The sequence below is a fragment of the Hoplias malabaricus genome, chromosome 9 (genome assembly GCF_029633855.1).
Source record: "Hoplias malabaricus isolate fHopMal1 chromosome 9, fHopMal1.hap1, whole genome shotgun sequence".
Taxonomy (NCBI): Eukaryota; Metazoa; Chordata; class Actinopteri; order Characiformes; family Erythrinidae; genus Hoplias; species Hoplias malabaricus.
The window spans coordinates 38355987-38380331 of record NC_089808.1 but is presented as its reverse complement, the minus strand read 5'-3'; the positions used below and the strand labels follow the sequence as shown (position 1 = coordinate 38380331).

At 41.1% G+C, this 24345-nt stretch overlaps 1 protein-coding gene across 1 annotated transcript; it reads left to right on the top strand.

Moving 5' to 3' along the window:
- Positions 1-1316: 1316 nt before the first annotated feature.
- LOC136706689 (uncharacterized) lies at positions 1317-24142 on the top strand. The gene is made up of 9 exons (XM_066680283.1): positions 1317-1552; positions 1651-1997; positions 14862-14961; positions 15211-15380; positions 17447-17584; positions 18422-18536; positions 21591-21905; positions 22102-22212; positions 22796-24142. The coding sequence occupies exons 1-9, from the start codon at positions 1504-1506 to the stop codon at positions 22960-22962; spliced, it is 1512 nt and encodes a 503-aa protein (XP_066536380.1). The 5' UTR covers positions 1317-1503; the 3' UTR covers positions 22963-24142.
- Positions 24143-24345: the final 203 nt, after the last annotated feature.

The following is a 24345-nucleotide window of genomic DNA, read 5'->3' as shown; positions in this document are numbered from 1 at the left end:
ATAATTCATATGGTTATATGTTCATCTTCAGGGACGTTTCTGCAACAAAACAAAGGAGCTACAGAGGGGTAAAGAGGGAAGAGCTCGGAAAAGTATGGTGCCCTAAGCATCATCATCACAGGGACAATTCATCTACATGAGTTTGTACTCAAGAAAAACAATCAATATTTAATTCATAACTCAGGAAATAATAAAAATAATATACCTATTCATTATCTGTAAGCTCTTATCCAGTTCAGGGTTGCAGTGGGTCCAGAGCCTACCTGGAATTATTGGGCGCAAGGCGGGAATACACCCTGGAGAGGGCGCCAGTCCTTCACAGAGCAACACAGACACACACACATTCACTCACACACTCACACCTACGGACACTTTTGAGTCGCCAATCCACCTACCAACATGTGTTTTTGGACCGTGGGAGGAAACCCACGCAGACACAGGGAGAACACACCACACTCCTCACAGACAGTCACCCGGAGGAAACCCACGCAGACACAGGGAGAACACACCACACTCCTCACAGACAGTCACCCGGAGGAAACCCACACAGACACAGAGAGAACACACCACACTCCTCACAGACCCGGAGCAGGAATTGAACCCACAACCTCCAGGTCCCTGGAGCTGTGTGACTGTGACACACAACACTGTGCCACCCCATATATATATATATATATAGGGTGTAAATACATATAGTCACTGACCAATTAAAAACATCAATCTCCATTTTTTTTCTATTTTAATTTAAACACCTACCAACAGAAGTGCTCCAAAATTACTTGTAATAAAATCTTTTCTCATTCACTTCCGTTGAAAGTTAAGTTTTTTTCCTTCTCCTGTAAAGTGGGAGAAGCTGTTTTTGTGACGAAATAACCAGGGACCCATTTAAAACCACGAGGGTCAATTGAAACTAGAGCATAGGTGATAGCATGATAGTGGCCCCCAGGGGGAGCTATTGGCCTTCTAGACTCTGGGAGTGGTGAAGATGAGTGTCATTTCCTCTGAAACCAAGGGTATCAGAGCTTCTGTAAAGACTGTACAGTAGATGTAGGAACATTGCTGTGGTGATTTGATGGCATTCAGCCATATTATTATTACTGACCTCAAGTACTGATGTTGGATTAGTTCTTGATCACAAACACCACTCCAACTCGTCCTAAAGGTTTTTAAAGGAGCTTTTGTATTTGTTTATAAAGAAGATAAAGTGTGAACATGCGCAGTGAGTGCACCTCTATAGGACTGTAAATTACAGGAAGTGTCTATAAACCTCTGGACAGTGTAGGTGTTTGTTTCTAACCAATGGCAGCGCAGTGGGCGGGGCTTAGATACGCGCTGGGAAACTCGTACGAAACTACAATGGTAAATCATAGCTGCATCTTCATTAAGGCGCAGCTCTCATTTGTAGCTTATACTTTTACATTATTTTAAAAAAGGTCCTGACATCTTCACTTTGGATCCCACGCCCTTAAATGAGCGTTTACAGAGTTGGGGAAATAACGGAGCATGTCTTGGACGATAATAAGCTCGTGTTCTATCGTGCTTGTGTTCCTCGGTGAGCTGATGTTTGGTTACTTGAGTTGCAGCGGTGAGTGTTGGTTGAGGTGTGGTTCCCTCAGACGCTGTCTCTGACCTGTCCTCTGCTGTTTTAAGGTGGTATTCCCGCGCAGATCACCTACAGCAAAGAGTGGGATGTTGCTCGCAGCGGGAGGATCAAGATCCTGAAGTGCACCGTGAGCTCGGACATGGCTCTGAGCTCCAATCCTCTCCATGTGTACCAGGCCCGGCCCGGAGAAGCTATCCGCCGCATCATGCATTTCACCGCGGGAGCCCAGTCCGCCACCAACGCGCAAGGCGTCCCCGCTCGTTTTAACGGCAGAGTGACGGGCCAGACCGTGTCCCTCACCATCTCCAGCATCGCGAGCGAAGACGCAGGCACTTACTACTGTGCTGTGTGGAAGGGAGACACCGTGCTGGAGCGCCTCAGAGCCACAGTACATTAACCTACGACCTGCGTCCCAAACACTACACGCTTACACACTCTCTGTCTCTGTCCCAAACAAAACTGTACCCTACACATTCATTGTGTCCCAAATAACACTGTACCTTACACACTCTGTGTCCCAAATAACACTGTACCCTACACACCCTGTGTCCCAAATAAAACTGTGCCCTACACACCCTGTGTCCCAAATAAAACTGTGCCCTAAACGCTCTGTGTCCCAAATAAAGCTGTACCCTAAACACTCTGTGTCCCAAATAAAGCTGTACCCTACACACCCTGTGTCCCAAATAACACTGTACCCTAAACACTCTGTGTCCCAAATAACACTGTGTCCCAAATAAAACTGTACCTTACACACTCTGTGTTCCAAATAACACTGTACCCTACACACTCTGTGTCCCAAATAACACTGTACCCTAAACACTCTGTGTCCCAAATAACACTGTACCCTACACACCCTGTGTCCCAAATAACACTGTACCCTAAACATTCTGTGTCCCAAATAACACTGTGTCCCAAATAAAACTGTGCCCTACACACTCTGTGTCCCAAATAAAGCTGTACCCTAAACACTCTGTGTCCCAAATAACACTGTACCCTACACACTCTGTGTCCCAAATAAAGCTGTACCCTAAACACTCTGTGTCCCAAATAAAGCTGTACCCTAAACACTCTGTGTCCCAAATAACACTGTACCCTACACACTCTGTGTCCCAAATAAAGCTGTACCCTAAACACTCTGTGTCCCAAATAACACTGTACCCTACACACTCTGTGTCCCAAATAAAGCTGTACCCTAAACACTCTGTGTTCCAAACAACGCTGTACCCTACACACTCTCATCTTGGGTCCCAAATAACACTGTACCCTAAACACTCTGTGTCCCAAATAACACTGTACCCTACACACTCTGTGTCCCAAATAACACTGTACCCTAAACACTCTGTGTCCCAAATAACACTGTACCCTACACACCCTGTGTCCCAAATAACACTGTACCCTAAACATTCTGTGTCCCAAATAACACTGTGTCCCAAATAAAACTGTGCCCTACACACTCTGTGTCCCAAATAAAGCTGTACCCTAAACACTCTGTGTCCCAAATAACACTGTACCCTACACACCCTGTGTCCCAAATAAAACTGTGCCCTACACACTCTGTGTCCCAAATAACACTGTACCCTACACACTCTGTGTCCCAATTTAAACTGTACCCTAAACACTCTGTGTTCCAAACAACGATGTACCCTAAACACTCTGTGTTCCAAACAACGCTGTACCCTACACACTCTCATCTTGGGTCCCAAATAACACTGTACCCTAAACACTCTGTGTTCCAAATAACACTGTACCCTACACACCCTGTGTCCCAAATAACACTGTACCCTAAACACTCTGTGTTCCAAATAACACTGTACCCTAAACACTCTGTGTCCCATATAAAACTGTACCCTACACACCCTGTGTCCCAAATAACACTGTACCCTAAACACTCTGTGTTCCAAATAACACTGTACCCTACACACTCTGTGTCCCAAATAACACTGTACCCTAAACACTCTGTGTCCCAAATAACACTGTACCCTACACACCCTGTGTCCCAAATAACACTGTACCCTAAACATTCTGTGTCCCAAATAACACTGTGTCCCAAATAACACTGTACCCTAAACACTCTGTGTCCAAAATAACACTGTACCCTAAACACTCTGTGTCCCAAATAAAACTGTGCCCTATACACTCTGTGTCCCAAATAAAGCTGTACCCTAAACACTCTGTGTCCCAAATAACACTGTACCCTACACACTCTGTGTCCCAAATTAAACTGTACCCTAAACACTCTGTGTTCCAAACAACGATGTACCCTACAGACTCTCATCTTGGGTCCCAAATAACACTGTACCCTACACACCCTGTGTCCCAAATAAAGCTGTACCCTAAACACTCTGTGTCCCAAATAAAGCTGTACCCTAAACACTCTGTGTCCCAAATAAAACTGTGCCCTACACACTCTGTGTCCCAAATAAAGCTGTACCCTAAACACTCTGTGTCCCAAATAAAGCTGTACCCTAAACACTCTGTGTCCCAAATAACACTGTACCCTACACACTCTGTGTCCCAAATAAAGCTGTACCCTAAACACTCTGTGTTCCAAACAACGCTGTACCCTACACACTCTCATCTTGGGTCCCAAATAACACTGTACCCTAAACACTCTGTGTCCCAAATAACACTGTACCCTACACACTCTGTGTCCCATATAAAACTGTACCCTACACACCCTGTGTCCCAAATAACACTGTACCCTAAACACTCTGTGTTCCAAATAACACTGTACCCTACACACTCTGTGTCCCAAATAACACTGTACCCTAAACACTCTGTGTTCCAAATAACACTGTACCCTACACACTCTGTGTTCCATATAAAACTGTACCCTACACACCCTGTGTCCCAAATAACACTGTACCCTAAACACTCTGTGTCCCAAATAACACTGTACCCTACACACCCTGTGTCCCAAATAACACTGTACCCTAACCATTCTGTGTCCCAAATAACACTGTACCCTACACACTCTGTGTCCCAAATAACACTGTACCCTAACCATTCTGTGTCCCAAATAACACTGTACCCTACACACTCTGTGTCCCAAATAAAGCTGTACCCTAAACACTCTGTGTTCCAAATAACACTGTACCCTACACACCCTGTGTCCCAAATAACACTGTACCCTAACCATTCTGTGTCCCAAATAACACTGTACCCTACACACTCTGTGTCCCAAATAACACTGTACCCTAACCATTCTGTGTCCCAAATAAAACTGTGCCCTACACACTCTGTGTCCCAAATAAAGCTGTACCCTAAACACTCTGTGTCCCAAATAACACTGTACCCTACACACTCTGTGTCCCAATTTAAACTGTACCCTAAACACTCTGTGTTCCAAATAACACTGTACCCTACACACTCTGTGTTCCATATAAAACTGTACCCTACACACCCTGTGTCCCAAATAACACTGTACCCTAAACACTCTGTGTCCCAAATAACACTGTACCCTACACACCCTGTGTCCCAAATAACACTGTACCCTAACCATTCTGTGTCCCAAATAACACTGTACCCTACACACTCTGTGTCCCAAATAACACTGTACCCTAACCATTCTGTGTCCCAAATAACACTGTACCCTACACACTCTGTGTCCCAAATAAAGCTGTACCCTAAACACTCTGTGTTCCAAATAACACTGTACCCTACACACCCTGTGTCCCAAATAACACTGTACCCTAACCATTCTGTGTCCCAAATAACACTGTACCCTACACACTCTGTGTCCCAAATAACACTGTACCCTAACCATTCTGTGTCCCAAATAAAACTGTGCCCTACACACTCTGTGTCCCAAATAAAGCTGTACCCTAAACACTCTGTGTCCCAAATAACACTGTACCCTACACACTCTGTGTCCCAAATTAAACTGTACCCTAAACACTCTGTGTTCCAAACAACGCTGTACCCTACAGACTCTCATCTTGGGTCCCAAATAACACTGTACCCTACACACCCTGTGTCCCAAATAAAACTGTGCCCTACACACTCTGTGTCCCAAATAAAGCTGTACCCTAAACGCTCTGTGTCCCAAATAAAGCTGTACCCTAAACACTCTGTGTCCCAAATAACACTGTACCCTACACACTCTGTGTCCCAATTTAAACTGTACCCTAAACACTCTGTGTTCCAAACAACGATGTACCCTACAGACTCTCATCTTGGGTCCCAAATAACACTGTACCCTACACACCCTGTGTCCCAAATAAAACTGTGCCCTACACACTCTGTGTCCCAAATAAAGCTGTACCCTAAACGCTCTGTGTCCCAAATAAAGCTGTACCCTAAACACTCTGTGTCCCAAATAACACTGTACCCTACACACTCTGTGTCCCAATTTAAACTGTACCCTAAACACTCTGTGTTCCAAACAACGATGTACCCTACAGACTCTCATCTTGGGTCCCAAATAACACTGTACCCTACACACCCTGTGTCCCAAATAAAACTGTGCCCTACACACTCTGTGTCCCAAATAAAGCTGTACCCTAAACACTCTGTGTCCCAAATAAAGCTGTACCCTAAACACTCTGTGTCCCAAATAACACTGTACCCTACACACTCTGTGTCCCAAATAAAGCTGTACCCTAAACACTCTGTGTTCCAAACAACGATGTACCCTACACACCCTGTGTCCCAAATAACACTGTACCCTAAACACTCTGTGTCCCAAATAACACTGTACCCTACACACCCTGTGTCCCAAATAACACTGTACCCTAAACACTCTGTGTTCCAAATAACACTGTACCCTACACACTCTGTGTCCCAAATAACACTGTACCCTAAACACTCTGTGTTCCAAATAACACTGTACCCTACACACTCTGTGTTCCATATAAAACTGTACCCTACACACCCTGTGTCCCAAATAACACTGTACCCTAAACACTCTGTGTTCCAAATAACACTGTACCCTAACCATTCTGTGTCCCAAATAACACTGTACCCTACACACTCTGTGTCCCAAATAACACTGTACCCTAACTATTCTGTGTCCCAAATAAAACTGTGCCCTACACACTCTGTGTCCCAAATAAAGCTGTACCCTAAACACTCTGTGTCCCAAATAACACTGTACCCTACACACTCTGTGTCCCAATTTAAACTGTACCCTAAACACTCTGTGTTCCAAACAACGATGTACCCTACAGACTCTCATATTGGGTCCCAAATAACACTGTACCCTACACACCCTGTGTCCCAAATAAAACTGTGCCCTACACACTCTGTGTCCCAAATAAAGCTGTACCCTAAACACTCTGTGTCCCAAATAAAGCTGTACCCTAAACACTCTGTGTCCCAAATAACACTGTACCCTACACACTCTGTGTCCCAAATAAAGCTGTACCCTAAACACTCTGTGTTCCAAACAACGCTGTACCCTACACACTCTCATCTTGGGTCCCAAATAACACTGTACCCTAAACACTCTGTGTCCCAAATAACACTGTACCCTACACACTCTGTGTCCCATATAAAACTGTACCCTACACACCCTGTGTCCCAAATAACACTGTACCCTAAACACTCTGTGTTCCAAATAACACTGTACCCTACACACTCTGTGTCCCAAATAACACTGTACCCTAAACATTCTGTGTCCCAAATAACACTGTGTCCCAAATAAAACTGTGCCCTACACACTCTGTGTCCCAAATAAAGCTGTACCCTAAACACTCGGTGTCCCAAATAACACTGTACCCTACACACTCTGTGTCCAAAATTAAACTGTACCCTAAACACTCTGTGTTCCAAACAACGCTGTACCCTACAGACTCTCATCTTGGGTCCCAAATAACACTGTACCCTACACACTCTGTGTCCCATATAAAACTGTACCCTACACACCCTGTGTCCCAAATAACACTGTACCCTAAACACTCTGTGTTCCAAATAACACTGTATCCTAAACATTCTGTGTCCCAAATAACACTGTGTCCCAAATAAAACTGTGCCCTACACACTCTGTGTCCCAAATAAAGCTGTACCCTAAACACTCGGTGTCCCAAATAACACTGTACCCTACACACTCTGTGTCCAAAATTAAACTGTACCCTAAACACTCTGTGTTCCAAACAACGCTGTACCCTACAGACTCTCATCTTGGGTCCCAAATAACACTGTACCCTACACACCCTGTGTCCCAAATAACACTGTACCCTAAACATTCTGTGTCCCAAATAACACTGTGTCCCAAATAACACTGTACCCTAAACACTGTGTGTTCCAAATAACACTGTACCCTAAACACTCTGTGTCTCAAATAACACTGTACCCTACACACCCTGTGTCCAAAATAACACTGTACCCTAAACACTCTGTGTCCCAAATAAAACTGTGCCCTATACACTCTGTGTCCCAAATAAAGCTGTACCCTAAACACTCTGTGTCCCAAATAACACTGTACCCTACACACTCTGTGTCCCAAATTAAACTGTACCCTAAACACTCTGTGTTCCAAACAACGCTGTACCCTACAGACTCTCATCTTGGGTCCCAAATAACACTGTACCCTAAACACTCTGTGTTCCAAATAACACTGTACCCTAAACACTCTGTGTTCCAAATAACACTGTACCCTACACACCCTGTGTCCCAAACAACACTGTACCCTACAAATTCACTCGTTGTGTTCCAAATAACACTGTACCCTAAACACTCTGTGTCCCAAACAACACTGTGCCCTAAACACTCTGTGTTCCAAACAACGCTGTACCCTACAGACTCTCATCTTGGGTCCCAAATAACACTGTACCCTACACACCCTGTGTCCCAAATAACACTGTACCCTAAACATTCTGTGTCCCAAATAACACTGTGTCCCAAATAACACTGTACCCTAAACACTGTGTGTTCCAAATAACACTGTACCCTAAACACTCTGTGTCTCAAATAACACTGTACCCTACACACTCTGTGTCCCAAATAACACTGTACCCTAAACATTCTGTGTCCCAAATAACACTGTGTCCCAAATAACACTGTACCCTAAACACTCTGTGTCCAAAATAACACTGTACCCTAAACACTCTGTGTCCCAAATAAAACTGTGCCCTAAACACTCTGTGTCCCAAATTAAACTGTACCCTAAACACTCTGTGTTCCAAACAACGATGTACCCTACACACTCTCATCTTGGGTCCCAAATAACACTGTACCCTAAACACTCTGTGTCCCAAATAACACTGTACCCTAAACACTCTGTGTCCCATATAAAACTGTACCCTACACACCCTGTGTCCCAAATAACACTGTACCCTAACCATTCTGTGTCCCAAATAACACTGTACCCTACACACTCTGTGTCCCAAATAACACTGTACCCTAACCATTCTGTGTCCCAAATAAAACTGTACCCTACACACTCTGTGTCCCAAATAACACTGTACCCTAACCATTCTGTGTCCCAAATAACACTGTACCCTACACACTCTGTGTCCCAAATAAAGCTGTACCCTACACACTCTGTGTCCCAAATAACACTGTACCCTAACCATTCTGTGTCCCAAATAAAACTGTACCCTAAACACTCTGTGTCCCAAATAACACTGTACCCTACACACTCTGTGTCCCAATTTAAACTGTACCCTAAACACTCTGTGTTCCAAACAACGATGTACCCTACAGACTCTCATATTGGGTCCCAAATAACACTGTACCCTACACACCCTGTGTCCCAAATAAAACTGTGCCCTACACACTCTGTGTCCCAAATAAAGCTGTACCCTAAACACTCTGTGTCCCAAATAAAGCTGTACCCTAAACACTCTGTGTCCCAAATAAAGCTGTACCCTACACACTCTGTGTCCCAAATAACACTGTACCCTAACCATTCTGTGTCCCAAATAAAACTGTACCCTAAACACTCTGTGTCCCAAATAACACTGTACCCTACACACTCTGTGTCCCAATTTAAACTGTACCCTAAACACTCTGTGTTCCAAACAACGATGTACCCTACAGACTCTCATCTTGGGTCCCAAATAACACTGTACCCTACACACTCTGTGTCCCATATAAAACTGTACCCTACACACCCTGTGTCCCAAATAACACTGTACCCTAAACACTCTGTGTTCCAAACAACGCTGTACCCTACAGACTCTCATCTTGGGTCCCAAATAACACTGTACCCTACACACTCTGTGTCCCATATAAAACTGTACCCTACACACCCTGTGTCCCAAATAACACTGTACCCTAAACACTCTGTGTTCCAAATAACACTGTACCCTACACACTCTGTGTCCCAAATAACACTGTACCCTAAACACCCTGTGTCCCAAATAACACTGTATCCTAAACATTCTGTGTCCCAAATAACACTGTGTCCCAAATAAAACTGTGCCCTACACACTCTGTGTCCCAAATAAAGCTGTACCCTAAACACTCGGTGTCCCAAATAACACTGTACCCTACACACTCTGTGTCCAAAATTAAACTGTACCCTAAACACTCTGTGTTCCAAACAACGCTGTACCCTACAGACTCTCATCTTGGGTCCCAAATAACACTGTACCCTACACACCCTGTGTCCCAAATAACACTGTACCCTAAACATTCTGTGTCCCAAATAACACTGTGTCCCAAATAACACTGTACCCTAAACACTGTGTGTTCCAAATAACACTGTACCCTAAACACTCTGTGTCTCAAATAACACTGTACCCTACACACCCTGTGTCCCAAACAACACTGTACCCTAAACACTCTGTGTCCAAAAATAAAACTGTACCCTACACACTCTGTGTCTCAAATACCGCTGTTCCCTGCACACTCTCTTCTTGGGTCCCAAATAATATTGTACCCTAAACACTCTGTGTCCCAAATAACACTGTACCCTACACACACTGTGTCCCAAATAACACTGTACCCTACACACTCTGTGTTCCAAATAACACTGTACCCTAAACCCTTGTTGTCCCAAACAACGCTGTACCCAACACACTCTCTTCTTGTGTCCCACATAAAACTGTACCCTACACACTCTGTGTTCCAAATGACACTGTACCCTACACACTCTGTGTTCCAAATAACACTGTACCCTACAAATTGCCTCCTTGTGTTCCAAATAACACTGTACCCTAAACACTGTGTGTTCCAAATAACACTATACCCTACACATTCTGTGTCCCAAATAACCCTGTACCCTTCTCATCTTGTGTCCCAAACAACACTGTACCCTAAACACTCTGTGTCCCAAATAAAACTGTACCCTACACTCTGTGTCCCAAACAACACTGTACCCTAAACACTCTGTGTCCCAAATAAAACTGTACCCTACACACTCTGTGTCTGAAATTAAACTGTACCCTACACACTCTCTTCTTGGGTCCCAAATAACACTGTACCCTAAACACTCTGTGTTCCAAATAAAACTGTACCCTACGAATTCCCTCCTTGTGTCCCAAACAATACTGTACCCTACACAACCTGTGTCCCAAATAACACTGCACCTTACACACTCTGTGTCCCAAACAACACTGTACCCTACACACTAACTCTGTGTCCCATACAACACTGTACCCTTCACACTCTATATGTTCCAAACAACCCTACACATTCTGTGTTCCAAATAACACTGTACCCTACACACCCTGTGTCCCAAATAACACTGCACCCTACACACTACCTGTGTCCCAAACAACACTGTACCCTACACACTCTCTGTGTTCCAAATAACACTGTACCCTACACACCCTGTGTCCCAAACAACACTGCACCCTAAACACTCTGTGTCCCAAAGAACACTGTACCCAACACACTACCTCTATGTTCCAAACAACCCTACACATTCTGTGTTCCAAGTAACACTGTACTCTACACACTACCTGTGTCCCAAACAACACAGTACCCTACACACTGTGTTCCAAATATCACTGTACCCTACACACTTCCTCCTGTGTCCCAAACAACACCGTACCCTAAATACTCCCTCCTTCTCTGTCCCAAATAACACTGTACCCTACACACTACCGCCATGTCCCAAACAACACTGAACCCAACATGCTCTCCTTGTGTCCCAAAGAACACTGTACCCTACACACTCTCTCTGTGTCCCAAACAACACTGTACCCTACACACACTCTCGTTGTGTCCCACATAACACTGTACCATACACACTCTCTTTGTGCCCCAAACATCACTGAACCTTAAACACTACTTCCCTCTGCATCCCAAACAACACTGTACCCTACACACACTCTACACTGTGCACTAAAGATTAGTTTCCCCTGTGTCACAAACACGACTCACTCTCACTACACTCTCTCCCTCTGTGTCCCAACATAACACTGTGCACTAAACCCTTACTAAACCCAAGATCCAGACATAAAGCAGCTCTCTACACAATGAATAAACCATTCTTAAACTTTCTAATGTAAAAACATTTTCCAAGTATTTTTGAAATATAAATATTTCCGGAACATTAAAATCAGTCCATTCCATGTTATTTACCTTAGAAATATTAGTGATGTCTAAGAAGACCCTTAGGCAGGCTACAGGTTTTCTATTTCACTGAATATTTAGTGGCAGAACATCATTTACAGCAGTGGCACACACCACTGATCTCACTCTCAGTCTGACACTGAGGGGGAACCACGGGGAACATGAAACAACACGATGTTAGATAATACATAACACACAGGAACACGGTAAAAATGATTTTAAGAACAAACAGGTGCAGGATATAATTCATCATCAGCTCCTCCACACTCCACCACACACACACACTGCTGATATCATGAGGAATAACACAAAAGAAGTGTAAACATTATGAATCCTGACACTAACACTGGCCTTCTTTAAAATACAAACCTGGAAAAAAAGAGTTTAACATTCAGTGTTTTATCATTCACCCTCTGAATTCAGCACAGTCCTCTGTAAAAAAAAATGCTTAAACAGCACTGCAGGAGCTAACGGTGAACAGGCGTCTAATGTCCCACTAAAGCCCCCTGTTTCCAGTGTCTGCTTTTGATGGTCGGTCTCAATGGGAACTGACTGAAATTTTAAGGTTAAGTTCCATTAATTTGAATTGTTTTAACATAATTCAGTGCTGGAGATGTAGACATTCAGTTTGATGTGAAATTGCTCATTAGAGATAGTTTATATTGTTAGTGTTGTCATAGGAACCAGAAGTAACAATATTTTCCTTCCACACTTACACTTTTCTCCAAGCACAGGGAGACATGGTGGTGCTGTAGGTAGGGGTCAATTTCTTTGAGGAGTGTGGGTTTCCTCCAGGACCTCCAGTGAATGTGTGAAACTGTCTACAGGTGTGTGTGTGTGTGTGTGTGTGTGTGTGTGAGTGTTTTAAACTGTCCACAGAGGTGTGTGTGTGTGTGTTTGTGTGCATGACTGGGTGAGAGTGTGATCAGGATGAAATGTCCATGACACATTTTGTTCAAAATACCACAGGGATCAAACCCCATAGCTGCATATAATGCTTGTTTTAAAGCAACACTAGATAGAATTGCTACCTTACAATTACAGGTTTAAAATCATTGTGATGCCCCACTGACCTGTAATAGAGAAAACTGGTCTTCTGACATTGCTACTCTGGGCTCGGCACTGCAGAAACTGCACTGTGTAACTTCTAGAGGTGGGCTAAACGTGTATGTAAATTTATAAGCCACTGGGAATGTGAAGAAAAAAAAAAACTGTAATATATCAGTGACTCTAATATTACTCTCACATTTTTAAAATATAGGGACTGTGTACTACGATAAAATATCGGGAATTGTGAAAACCCGAGTTTAAATTAATGTGGCTAACATATATTTAAATTTATGACTTCAGATGTATTACTTGAAAAAAAGTTTTTATTAAATATAATATTTTTAGAAATATATAAAAGGTTCATTTTTTACTCTTTCTGTTTTTCTTGACTCTACCTGGGTCTCTGACCTGAACTTCATCTTAAATTGGTCTCTGCCCAATGACAGTTGGCAATGAAAGCTTGGCCCAAATGTGACACATCTACAGTTCTCTTATGACCCACATTTATAAATATTTTGGCCTTGAATGATGTTGACTCAGGGTATGTCTGGATGCCTCAACTCAGCCACAGGTCTATCTTATATGGGCCAGATATCAGGTGCGTTGTGGCCCAAATCTGGCCCAAAACGATATTTGGCCCACGTCTTGCTATAACCCAAGTCAAGCTCAGTCCATGAGAGTTGGCCCATTCCAGCCCACACAATACTTGCCAGTACCATAACTGCGCCATACTAAATGTGGCACAGATTAGGCCCAGATGTTTCCACTAGAGGTGGGCGGATCGATCCAACTATTGAATATATCGATACCAACACTGGTATTGGTATTGATCAATACTCGTGTAAAAAGATCAATACTCAAGCTTTTTTTTCTCTCCCGCTAAAGTCTGTGTGTGACTCAGTGATATCAATATCGCGATACTGGCCCTGTGTTTACTTGGTATCGGATCGATACCAAAATTCCTGGTATCGCCTATGTGGAACTTCGCCTGCTTGAACTGGAATGTTTTAAACTCTAAATTTGGACTCTTACAGTCTAATTCGAAATTTGTTTAATTTACAAAATTCAGTCAAATCTGTCAAAGAGAGACGAACCAGAGGTTCATTATTGGGCCAGCTTCATCTGATTAAACTAATCCAACAAAAGACATTGTCCTTGGTCCACTTTCCATATATAAATACATACATATAAATGTAGTCGTCTTTCCAGCTTTCAACAAATATATATTTTCTGAGAGTATAAAAATGGGATTTCCAAATTCAAAAGAAACATCTTGTATATGGCAGTGAGAGTTTTTACATAAAGGTGTAGAAATGTTCACTCGGATCTAAGTTTATTTGTCTAAGGGACAGAATCCCAGATCCTTGTATTTATTACATTTTTTCATAAAATCCCAACTCCTCTGGAAATGGTTTGTAGAATTATTCCATTAATAACTCTGCCACAAAAATCACAACATATTATTGAGAAAAACTACTGTGCCTTTTGAATGGTATGCAGATTAGGTCTATTATGAGTCTTGATCTGGCAGTGTCTAAGCTTTTTAGATTCTAACCTATTTGTCTGAACAAACCCCATCTGAACTCAAAGCTGTTTTGTAATTCTCCCTGGATAAGAGTGACTGCTAAATGCTGTAAATGTAAACGAGTGCTTGGTTAAATAAAGATCAGAGATATTCCACTGAGGACTGGTCAGTTATTCCTCTGTTGTTTCCCCTCCCCTGTTTCTCTGCACACATCAGTGTGTGAATCCTCAACTCAGCTCAGTGTCACAGTCTTCCCCAACAATGCGCCTTCTACCACTCTTCTCATCTCTGCTGGTTGTGGCCCTCATTAACTCAGGTAAGGCTTTGTCTGTGAGCTCTGCTGTGATATCACATGGTGGATGGATTCTGTGGTTCTGGAAATTGCACATGCCTTGCTTTGCCTTTTGTTGATGTGTTCATCCCTTTAATGATATCTCACGTGCTTAACATACTCTTATAGGCTATTTGTATTGGTGTCACGTAGATGTAAGTTGCCATTAAAGGCTTTGGCAGGTGGAGTGTGGCCTTATAAACCCTGAAGTGCTGTTGTTTGTCCTCCTGCTAGAACACAGTGCTGAGGAAATCGAGCAGGCGTTCTTGATAACCAAATCTCCCACAAAGCTGGCCATCATAGAATGCAGGTTCCCTAAAATCTGTCTCAACCATGTACACTGGTATCAGAAGAAGGGCGAAGATCTCAAGAGGGTCCAGTATGTGGATGTTGGCGATGGAACGGTGAAAAACTCACCAGGATTTGAGTTCTTAAAGTCATCTCGCAAAGGATTCAACAGTTTTGTTCTGAAAATCCCAGATTTAAAGCCAGAGCATTCAGCAGTTTACTACTGCGCCTGTTGGACTGGTTCCCACAGTGAGATGTAGCACGTGCACCACATACAAAAAAGGTTTTCTCAACAGGAAATGATGACAGAACACTAAAGCCTGGGGATCCTGATAAGACTCATGATGTGGCTCATGTAAATTCACTGTCAAGTTGTGAGAGAGAACTCCTTAGTCAATGTAGAATAAATATTATTGCAATTCACTGAAAGATGCTCATGTACATTCCCTTCATACTCCTCTCTTCAGTCCTAGGTAAGACCAACAGCAGAGGATTTAACCTGATGAAGATCCAGCTTGTCCCAAAGACACAGTTCAGGAGATATATGGACCATGTTCTCCTTTGTATTTCCAAAAAACTAAAAGAGTTGGTACTTTTCAGTATAATATTGTATTGTAAGTCATTTAAGATGATTTCTTTTGGTCAATTGGTCATACAACTGTACCCATTTAAACTGTAAATCCATGACTAATCTATTTTGATCCCAATGGCTGTGCTGGGCCTCACCGTGGAGCAGTTCAATCTCTTCAGGACAAAGCCAAAGGGCAAAAGAGCCTCTGTTAGCTGCACAGTGACTGGACTGCCCAGGGGTGCTTAAGTCCACTGGTGCCAAAAGATAGAGGGTGAAGACGAATCCTCCTGATCATAGAAGATGGTTCTGACCTCAGGCCCGACTTCAGTCATCCACAGACAAAAGACTTCTGCATGAAGTTGGACAAGACCTCAAACACTTATGACCTGAGGGGGGATTCCCTGAAGACGAGCCATTCTGCAGTTTATTACTGTGCCTGCTGGGATGGCCAACAGTCAGAAGTAGTGTTTACGTCCTGTATGCAAACTCTGAGAATATTAACCACTGCTAGTGATACACAGGTGTTTCAAACCACCCCGCCCCAGCACAAACTCAGCTTCTCAGTAATACACTCCTGTAACGGTAAGAAAAAGTCTAAACAGTATGCACAAGCAAAAAACAATAAAAAAAAAAAAAAAAAAAAAAGAAAAAAACTACAAGACCACATTAATTAATTGATTAATTCAGTAATTCAGTAATCTCTTGTAATTACTTCATCATGATCAGGTTTGCAGTGGATCCAGTTGTTACCCAGAATCACTGGGAGCAAGGCAGGGAACTCAACCTGAGCAGGGCTCCAGTCCATCAAAGTCTTACATCACCACACTCACATCTCGGCCTTCAGAGAGAGTGTTTTCTGTGGCAGGGCTCTTTTCTCAATTGGCTTTGTTCTTGCCTCGACCCGGAGCAGATCAACATGTTAATGTTTCTTACTCCCAACCAAAAAGGCTATGGCTTACAATTTTCTTACTACTGTAGTGTTAGGCTTTGACTTATTTTCATTGTTTCATTTTCATTGCCGTTAAAAGACTGCCACAATCCTGTGACATATCGCAGTCTCTCTGGTTGGAGTGGTGGAGCTCTGCAGCTGGACCCTGACTCTTCAGAATGTAACTGCTGCAGAGTTTAAAGGAATACTAGGTAGTATGTTTACCTTAAAATTGCAACTTTAAAATCATTTTGATGTTTCACTGACACTGATAGAGATAACAGAGCCTCTGTTGTTGCTACTTTGGGCTCAGCATTGTAGAAACTGCACTGTGTAACATTTGGAGGAGAGCAGGTCATAACCTCCCCTCTATTGCCCTCCCCCTTGATTTCAGGACAGTGCTTTAAAAGTGAATTACACTCTGCAACAGTAGAGGGAGCCCTGGAGCAAAAATACTGTCACGGTTGGGCAAGACAGACAAGGGAGGTGGACGTAAACGCAAGGAATCTTTTATTAAACAGAACCAAAAACAAATCAAACACGAGCAAGGAGTTTCACAAACTAACCACACGAACGAAGAACAGGGGTAGACATAGGAGACACAGAGAAAGAGAAACACACATCTACACACACAAGAACCAACAAGGGAACACTGAAACAAACTGTATACTGTATATATACAGAGCACTGACAAGGAACACCTGGGGACAATAACAAGAGGGCAGGACTACAAAGGAGACACTGACGAGAGGACGGAGCTAAGGCAGGACCTGGGCAGAGACAACAACAACAACCAGAGCCATGTGCTACATGAGCACATGGTGAGGAAAACAGACAAGACGTTACAAATACATAATTTAACCTAGTGTTCCCATTTCAAACAGAACCTGACAGAAATGAGGCAAAGGAGGCTGTTGAATTTGGACATTGTTATCATTCAAAATAGCATTCCACGCTGAGTGGACTTTTCTTGTACTTTTATCTTTTAATCCCTTACACTTCCCCTATATTTCCTTCATGACCTGAGGATCAAACCAGCAACCTTCCAGTCCCAAGCCCACTTGGCAAAACACACATTTTTTTCTCATTGTAAAGCATCCTTGGGTGTGTGAAAGGTGCGATATAAGTGTAACTTATTATTATTATTATTCTCTCATTATCAGGCCATGGCCACAGCTCAACCGCATTGATGTGTTCCCTGGAGGGCTGGCGCTCTATCAAGTACAATTAAGTATATATTTGAATGCACTAATCATCCAACATCACTACCTGACCTCACTAATGTTCTGGTGGCTACATGCAATTAGATTTTCACAGCAATATTTCAATGCCATGTGTACAGACTTTTCTTAAGAGCAGGTGCTGCTACTGCAAGAAGGGCCTTGGCCAGTTACAGAGTGAAAAATGACAAAAGATAGATGCGAGGTAGAGTCAAGACTGCAACAAGACTGCATTCTCTCCTGGAACACACTCATGAAAGGCCTGTGTGGCAGCCCCTAGTGGTCGGATCAGGGCGTAGTAATCTGTGAAATGTGCTGCATTATTGTCTGCTTAGACTTCTTGATAAGACACTTTTACACAGTTCAAGTAAAACTGGAATGTCATTATTTTTATTCCCATTTTCTCACAACAGCAGTGAAAACCTCCATTGAAGGCAGTCTCTGAAGTTCAGGGATCAGGAGCTGGGGGACCTTTCAGCACTTTTTGTCCCTGAATATGTCACTGTGGCTAATGAGAAAGTCTTCGGCTCAGGAACCAGGCTTTATGTCTCAGGTAAGAACACATCACTTTATAGGACAACTGTTACTGCAGGTGAAGGAGAAGCGTAGTGAAAATTATAGACATAAAACACATAAATCTGTCTCTGACCCTGAAGTCTGAAAAGTAGTATATTTCACTGGGTGAGGCTGTATTTATTTCCTTGTTTGGAATATTAACTTCACAGAACAATGTCTCTTAAAATCGGTGTAGAACAAGTGTCAAATTAGAGTTTACTTAAAAAACTATGAACACAAACTACTCCACACAAATTATTCCTGTCAAACCTGACCAAAACGAACAATCTAGCTTCTAGGTTTTAGCTTTAACATTTCTACAATGTTCTTAGGAAATATTCAGTAAAATCATTTCATTGATTTTGAACAGAAAGCCACTATTTCAAGAATAAAATCAAATTTGCTCCAAAAATAAGATCATAATTGGCAATACTTGGAAAATAAAGTGGTACATTTACATGAATAAACTGCCATTGTTTCCAGGTAAAGCTTTGGGTTAAAGATGTAAAAGGAAGAAATAATTTTTGGTTTGACCATGTATATCAATATATTAATTTATGATTCAATTACTTTCACACACTTTCACATTGAAAGGAATCACAGACTGTGATTAATAATTACTGCAATTAAAAAAATGATTGTGGCTTATTATTTAAATATTAGTTATTCTCCAGTTATAACAGTCATAATCTCTAATTTACAGTGTTCCTACAGCATTGAAGTATAATCATGTGTATGATGGACTGAATTGTTTGATTTTAGAGACTATGAGGACTATTCTATGGTAACAGTGTTACTGAGGGAAACAGTATTATTTTAAAAGCTCTGGAGATTAAATTGATTTTAAAGCTGCTGTATTTTTAGAAACAGAGCCCTGTGTTTAACGATTAATAAAGAGGTCTAGAGAATCTGGGTTTACATCTCACTGCTCAGAAAGTTTTCATCACAACAAAACCTCGTATCTCCAAAACTGTACAGGAGAAGGAAAAGAGAGTGTTTTAAACTTTCAGTCTAACACAGTTCAACAAGATTGAATTTTAGTCAATTTTAAAACGTTTCCATTATTTCATGTTTTGTGAAAATTTAACGCTCTGAAACAGTGGTATTTCGAAATATGTATTACATAATTAAAAAAAATAAAAAGATATGTACGCTCACATAGTAATGTAAGTAACCACTATTCCAGTCCGGCTGTTTCTCTGAAGAACTTTCTTAATTATAAAAGGCACGAGTTAAAAAAAAAACATGAGTTGAAACATATTTTCCAACATATCAATAAATCAGATTGATCTGCAGAAATGATGTGGTTTTCTAGGAATGTGTAAAAAATGAATGAAAATATGATAAAACGTAAATCATGAACAAGTGAGCAGCTAAAATAAGAACAGGGTCACTTCAGTGCGTTTGAAGACCGATGGAAACAAACCGATCCATGGTAAGAACTGCAAATTCTCTTCATGTGTAAAATAACACAGTGGCTAAGGACTGGTTTACAACAGTACATTCATAAATGAGTTTATATACAAATATCTACAGCTGTAAAACTATGCAGAGTCTATGCAGATTAAATTCATATTATATACTAGTGAACAGCTGAAGATAAACACTGTCCCATGAGTTTTGTGGCCGACAACATATGTTTATCACAATAATATTAATCATATATGTGTTGCATTTATAATGGACTAACATTCCTGAGTACCAGTTACATGTTACTTTTTCAGGGTGTAATACGCCTCTGTTTCACTCAAACGTATTCGTTTCTCTTTGGTCTTGACTTGATTGAGTTGCTTTGTATAAATTGTTTATGTGAGAATTTCTTAACAAACACCGTCCTAAAAACGAATGGTGATTAATGGTGATATTCACACTTATGGACCTCGACGTTTACTAATACATCAGTAAAGAAGAGAATGCATTGACTGTTCCTTGTGCCATGCCCTGCTGCTCATTATTTCATATTCAGAATCTCATATTCGGACTCAGTTCAGAGGCTAATCTTCAGGAAAAAAATAATTCTGTATGATCTTTTTTTATCATTTTTCAGAGAATTTGATTATAGAGTGATCAGGAAAAGTTAGATTTGTCCAGATGATGAGCTGTTAAACATCAAGACTGAATAAACCCACGAATCAACAGGATGCTTCATATTTGAAAATACACACCTAACCCCACCAGGATGTGAAATGCCTGGTATAGCGCCCCCTTCCTGCGCTACTCAGAATGCAGCTTGCCCGTTGCTAAAAATGATTTCATCACACATTTACATCGTAACAATGCACCAAACATCTGTAGCATGTATTTTCTTATAGATGCAGTTTCTCCATTTTTTTAAAATAAAAAGAGCATTTTTATGAGTAAAAAATACCAACCCCTTTTTCAGAAACAAGGGGAAACTGGGCAAAATTTAAATAAAAACAAAATTCAATAATGAGCATATGATTTAAAATATATATTTAATTTAAAAATCATACAACGACCACTTTTCAAATGTGAAACATCGTTACTGTTTATTTATGTTTGTATGCATGGATTAATGTATGTATGGAAAATATATTCACATTATGAATTACCTGGCATCAGATAAAAAATAAGCATAAAACATAAGCTTTCCATGTTTCAACATTTTAAATGTTGTCTTGAAAATGTTTCTGAAGTCCTGGCCAGGTTTATCATTGGTGTAAACAATTTTATGGGTGATTTTCTTGCCCCAAGGTGGGAATCGAACCACTGTCTGCCATGTGAAGGACAGTTGTTGTTACCCAGGTTCCCAGCTCATGCTTCCTACAAGACACAGCATTAATAATGTTATGGTATTTGGAGCTCAACACACTTAGAGAAGAACAATAATTGCTTGATTTTGTTATGTTAGGTAACAGAGAGGTAGGGAGAGGGAGGGGCATTCTCTACCCAAAGCCTCCAATTAAAAAAAAACAATATGCAAGAATGTCAGTAATCAAGGTCCAGAGGCCCACTGCCATTAGTTATTATTTTTTAAATAATACCCTAGAGTCCCTCTTTAATCAAATATATTCTTGCTTTGTTGAGACAGATTCTGGGAAAAAGCCTCCTGTAGTGTCCGTTTACCCGATATCCAAAGCGAAAAATGGAAAGAGCACTCTCCTGTGTCTGGCCAGAGGAATGTTCCCAGATCTGGTGAAGTTCAAATGGAAAGATCAGAGTGGTGACGTTCCACTGTCTGATTCAGATGAGGTGCTGGAGCAGAGAGACGAGGGTCAGGAGGTCAGAGTGAGCAGCATGCTCATCATAGACCAGCAGAAAGCAGCCTCTAACATATACACCTGCTCTGTCCAACATGAAAGCAACGATAAGGCTATCGAAAAGATCATCCCAGCCCACAGCGAAGGTAAGTGACCCTCTGCTCTGGTCAGGAGTCACTGCATTTACTGTTAGGCCAATATTCTCTATTAAAACCTTTACACAGAACACTATGCACTTCTCTATTACAGTGCTGTCGGGTTCTTTACCCATACTTTTCAGAGTGTAGTAAATATTCTGAAGTCATGTTTATAATATAGCACTATTCTCTTGATATTTCTCAGACAAAGAGGACAACTCAACTCACGGCTCTGACCCCAACTGCCCACCGTCCACAGTAAAACAGGATAAGCAAGGAGAGCAGGAGGGAGAAGAAGGACCAGTGGCAAACAATGGTAAGTCAGACGTTATTTTCAGACATCACTTTCAAGAATCTGTTTCTGTGTTTGTTAATGTACTGCTCCTCTATTTCCCGTTAAAATGCAGAATAACATGAAGAAACATAGTTTAACTTCGAAACACTAGCTCTGCAATGTTAAACATTAGGGTAATCAGGGCTCATTAACTTCAAAACACTCAAATATACCTGAAGTAGCTGCTCAAACTCCAACAACCCCTCAGTAAGGTGTTAATTAAAGATATACCATGTTCAGAAGTTTGCAGACACCAGTGAACACAGCTATGTTAAGGTTCTCCCACTGTGGCACAGACATTAAACCCTATGCACACAATTTGGATCATTTACACAGAGGTCATCATCATCAAATTAAATGGAAAAACCTAAAGCCAAAATTCACAGAACCCAATGCCAAGCGTAAACTAAAGGCCAGCTTTGGGCTGTGTAAAGTGTGTTCTCTGTTTAATAGAGAAGAGTTGGGGTGGTGTTTGTGATTCAGAACTCAAAGGTTTACAGAGCTGAAAGGCACCAAATCAACTGTCTTTGTTTCCTAAGGCCTTATTTCTCTCTGTTGCGTGCAGGTTCATTGGAGTTGGTGCAGAATATGAAGCTGTTTATTCTCTCGTATCTGACACTGCTCGCTAAAAACGTGCTGTACTTCAGTGCTGTGGCCATTTTACTGATCAAGAAGACAGTGGGGAAAAACAAGTCCGTCAGCAGCAACTCCACCAAACCCAGAGCTTCATAAATAACATATATACACCGTATATAACAGCTGCATGCAACATTTTGGATCCCGCACATCCACATTTTTTTTAATGCTAGGTTCAACATGGTGAAAAAATAAATTAATATATTCACATATTAACATCAGTGTGTTTTATGACATTACACAAGAAAATGATGGTTCTACAAGGGTTCTTTGGTAAAGAAAATGGTTCTATATGGATTCCTGATCCACTTTTGCATGATTAAAGTGTACTTTGCATCGTGAAATAGTTCTTAAATTGATGGAGAATGTGCTATTGATGGTTCTATTGTTACGATGTCAACAATACAGGAACAGGATGATAACAGGAATACAGGATGTTACAATAGAGGAACCCTTTTTGGTGCCGTATAGAACCCTTTTCTACAGTGTGCTATATAGAACCCTCTGTAGCACATTAATCAATCCTTTAATAAAGAACCCTTGTAAAACCATCATTTTTATGCATGTGCTGTGACTTCTACAGAGAATTTATTCCAGTGTCTTTTCCCACGGTGTTAAATTCACAATAAACAGTGATTTATATTAAAGCTAAAGACTAAAGGTGGAGAAAACAGCTACACACAGGGAATAAAAATAAATACATAGTGTCCAGAACCTTCCACACTGTCTCTCACACCACTGCCTTAAAAGGTCAGTAAATCTGATCTGACCTGAAGTTACGCAGAATGTCACTCCGGCCGAGCAATGATTGTTTCTTTCTCATGATTTTTTTTTAATATTCAATGTAAAAACCACCTTTGACAGGCCACTGAATATTTACTCTTCCTATATTTCTATTTTCCTGCTTTTATATATGACATTTCTAACATTTTTCTCTTGCTCCAGTGAAGAGGCTTGAACTAAAGAAGGAGTGTTGTTAGCTGTTTGATCTGATCTCACTTATGAGTTTATTATCACAGTTACTATTTTCATTTTATTTATGAGAATAACTAATTAAATGTTCATTCCAATTATCTTTAGATAATATTAATATTTAGTATATAATGGAAAGTAATGAGATATTTACAGTATTTCTCTGCCTTGACTGGCATTATTGTACTTGAAATGTGAGGTATTCTTTTAGATTTATTTTTTATTCTGAATATGATAAAGATTTTGCATGTATTATTTCTCCCTAATACTCTGTTTAACCTCCTGTTAATTCTGAATGTTTTTAAACTTGGATTTTCCTTTTTTAGAAAATGGAAGCTTCATATCATTGATGATGCTCTGTATATTTTCTGCAGAAAATTGGATTTAATTAAAAACATTCAAATTAATAAAATCTTTTTGTGTTTGTTTTCTGTTTTTGTATCTCACAAAGAAAACTAGTTTTCAATAAAATACAGAAACAGACCAACACACAGTCGACTGTGGAAG